Source organism: Ostrea edulis, chromosome 1, assembly GCF_947568905.1.
Source record: "Ostrea edulis chromosome 1, xbOstEdul1.1, whole genome shotgun sequence".
NCBI classification, from domain to species: Eukaryota; Metazoa; Mollusca; class Bivalvia; order Ostreida; family Ostreidae; genus Ostrea; species Ostrea edulis.
In genome coordinates this window covers 738,561-740,880 of record NC_079164.1, presented here as the reverse complement: position 1 = coordinate 740,880, position 2,320 = coordinate 738,561, and the positions used below count along the sequence as shown (strand labels likewise).

The 2,320-nt window shown below is 40.5% G+C and overlaps 1 protein-coding gene across 1 annotated transcript; it reads left to right on the top strand.

Moving 5' to 3' along the window:
- Positions 1 to 826: 826 nt before the first annotated feature.
- LOC125664972 (uncharacterized) lies at positions 827 to 1,897 on the top strand. Its single transcript, XM_048897740.2, has one exon. The coding sequence runs from the start codon at positions 827 to 829 to the stop codon at positions 1,895 to 1,897; it is 1,071 nt and encodes a 356-aa protein (XP_048753697.2).
- Positions 1,898 to 2,320: the final 423 nt, after the last annotated feature.

The window sequence follows — 2,320 nt, the reverse complement described above, 5'->3', positions numbered from 1 at the left end:
GAACACGTCAGACAGCATTTGACCCAAAGATAGGTTGTATTGGCAAACTATATCATTATAACGACCATAGTATTTGTGAAATGCTGACGTTAAACGAGACTGTTGAAATCCCTGTAACATCAACTTGTTTGTCAATAGCTTGTGTTTATTTAAAAACTGATCATACGCAGAACAAGATCTGGCGCTAAAATCAAAGGTCATTTTCGAATCGAAAAACTTGCAACTTCCTCTTCTTATGTCTGGCGGAAGTGACGCTTGGCGATGGAACAGTCACTACTTATGTCTGGCGGCAGTGACGCTTGGCGATGGAACGGTTACTAGCTATGTAACAGTCACTACCTATGTGCTATAAGTATTGGTTTGACGCGGCCCCAGAATCGAGAATCAATCGAACCCGGGACTTTCAAGTTGCGAGGCAGATGCTCTTACCATTAGTCCACAACCACCGTATTGCAAACGCCCTTACCGCTAGTCAATAACGACCGTATAGCGCTACAAAGATGATCGCTAACCTAGGTCCTATGTAAATGGAATAAAGGAGCTATCAAGCACCTCTTAACAGACATGCGCAAAAAATCTTAATAAACTGACGTCTCTACAAATATCATGTAATTAAAATTAATGAAAATAAAGTCGCTACAAATGGAATTGTTATTTTGCGGTAGACCGCTCACGACCAGTGCGTAAATAGACTCAGTCTGGCAGACATTCTGGAGAACGCTGCCGCGCAGTGCTGTCATGTTCCGTACATGCTCTATATATATCAATTAATTAGTGCTAGAAGAGAATTTTAATTTTCAGACACCTGGCAAACCAGACTATCGCAATGACACGGCGACTTTGCTACCTGTTTTTGTCGTCCTGGTTTTTGTTGAGTGTGGATAGTTTAGGTACAATTGAAATGTTTCAGAAATCCTGCCAAAGCCCGATTCACGGATATCTATTCTGTTCCTTCTCTGTGACCAAAAATTGGGATTTCTTGAAATTTCGAGAATGGAGCGATAGCTTTCCGGGGGAAATGAAAAATGTAGAACTCTACATCAACTGCGAAAACGGCGCGTCTGTTTTCCTCCCCTGGCCGATGCGCGCCCGAAGTCTGCAGGTTTTGGACATTCAGGGCTGCAGCATTCAGGGATTTTATAACGAGTATGAGAATCCTGCAAATTACACGGACAGCATTGTAGACTTAAAGATGGCGGACTGTGTGATAGAAGAAAACCTTAATGACCACATCGACCGAAACCTCAATAAACGACCCAGCAAAAGCTTCGCGTGCGGCCAAGAATCTGTTGTCGTCATGGATATAAAAAACGTCACGTCGACGTTCCCGCGTATTCCAACGGGACCCAAAGTAGCCAAATATCAAAACGTGAAGCAAAAAAAGTACTCCTGTATTTACAACCATATGATTTATTACGAGGAAACGCTTCAGTACAGTCGGGAAAATGACTCGACCTTCAGTCATTATCCCGTGCTTAAAGTCGCTACATTTTCCTCCAACAATCTGTCGACTGTTCCTTCTAAAGGCAGGGACTGGCCGTCATTCTTCCCAGTCCTAGAGGTGCTTGATATCTCTAATAACAGCATCACTGATTTTTATTTTGAAGATCCAAATGAAAACCGTACCCTTTACGTTGATATGCGTTATAACTCTGTTGTCGATGTACCAACGAACATGACGTCATATTTACAAGAAGCTCGTGCCGTTATTATTGACTTGCGTCACAACCCCATTCGATGCGGTTGCAGTGTTTTGAACTTCAAAGAATATCTGTTGGAAATCCAAACAAGATTTCCAACCTGGTATAATGGAACTGAGGTTTACTGCGAGACCCAAGAACAGAAACTGATATTGATAACAACAATCACCATGGAAACATGTACTACCGATAAATAATTGTGTGTAGGGGACATTCTACTAGGACGAGATGGTTGTTGTTTTGAAAACAAAAAAATCAATAGCAAAGAGGTTTGGTAGTTCTCTCGCGAAATAGGAAATTGTCTTAACATGGGCGGATTTGTAACTGTGAAAATTTGACACTGCTGTGTTCAACGTGATATCAAATTTTTGAAAATTGTTCGGCAAATCAATGCATATTCTTAGATTAATTCATTTTAAAATCACAAATTACTATAATTCGAAAACCACTTCGCCTGGAAAACAAGACTGGATTGTGCAGAATTCCTGTAAGAAAGAAGATGATGGCGACGAGTGAAGAAAAAAAAACCCAAAAATTCTTACTCCTTTTAACATATTTAGAATTACATTTTTAAAAAGAAGTTAGCTCCTCGGTTTTTGAACATATCTTGCAATATGCTA

Bases quoted from the DNA above. Each gene is read 5' to 3' on its own strand.
- LOC125664972 (XM_048897740.2), top strand. From the start codon at position 827: ATGACACGGCGACTTTGCTACCTGTTTTTGTCGTCCTGGTTTTTGTTG.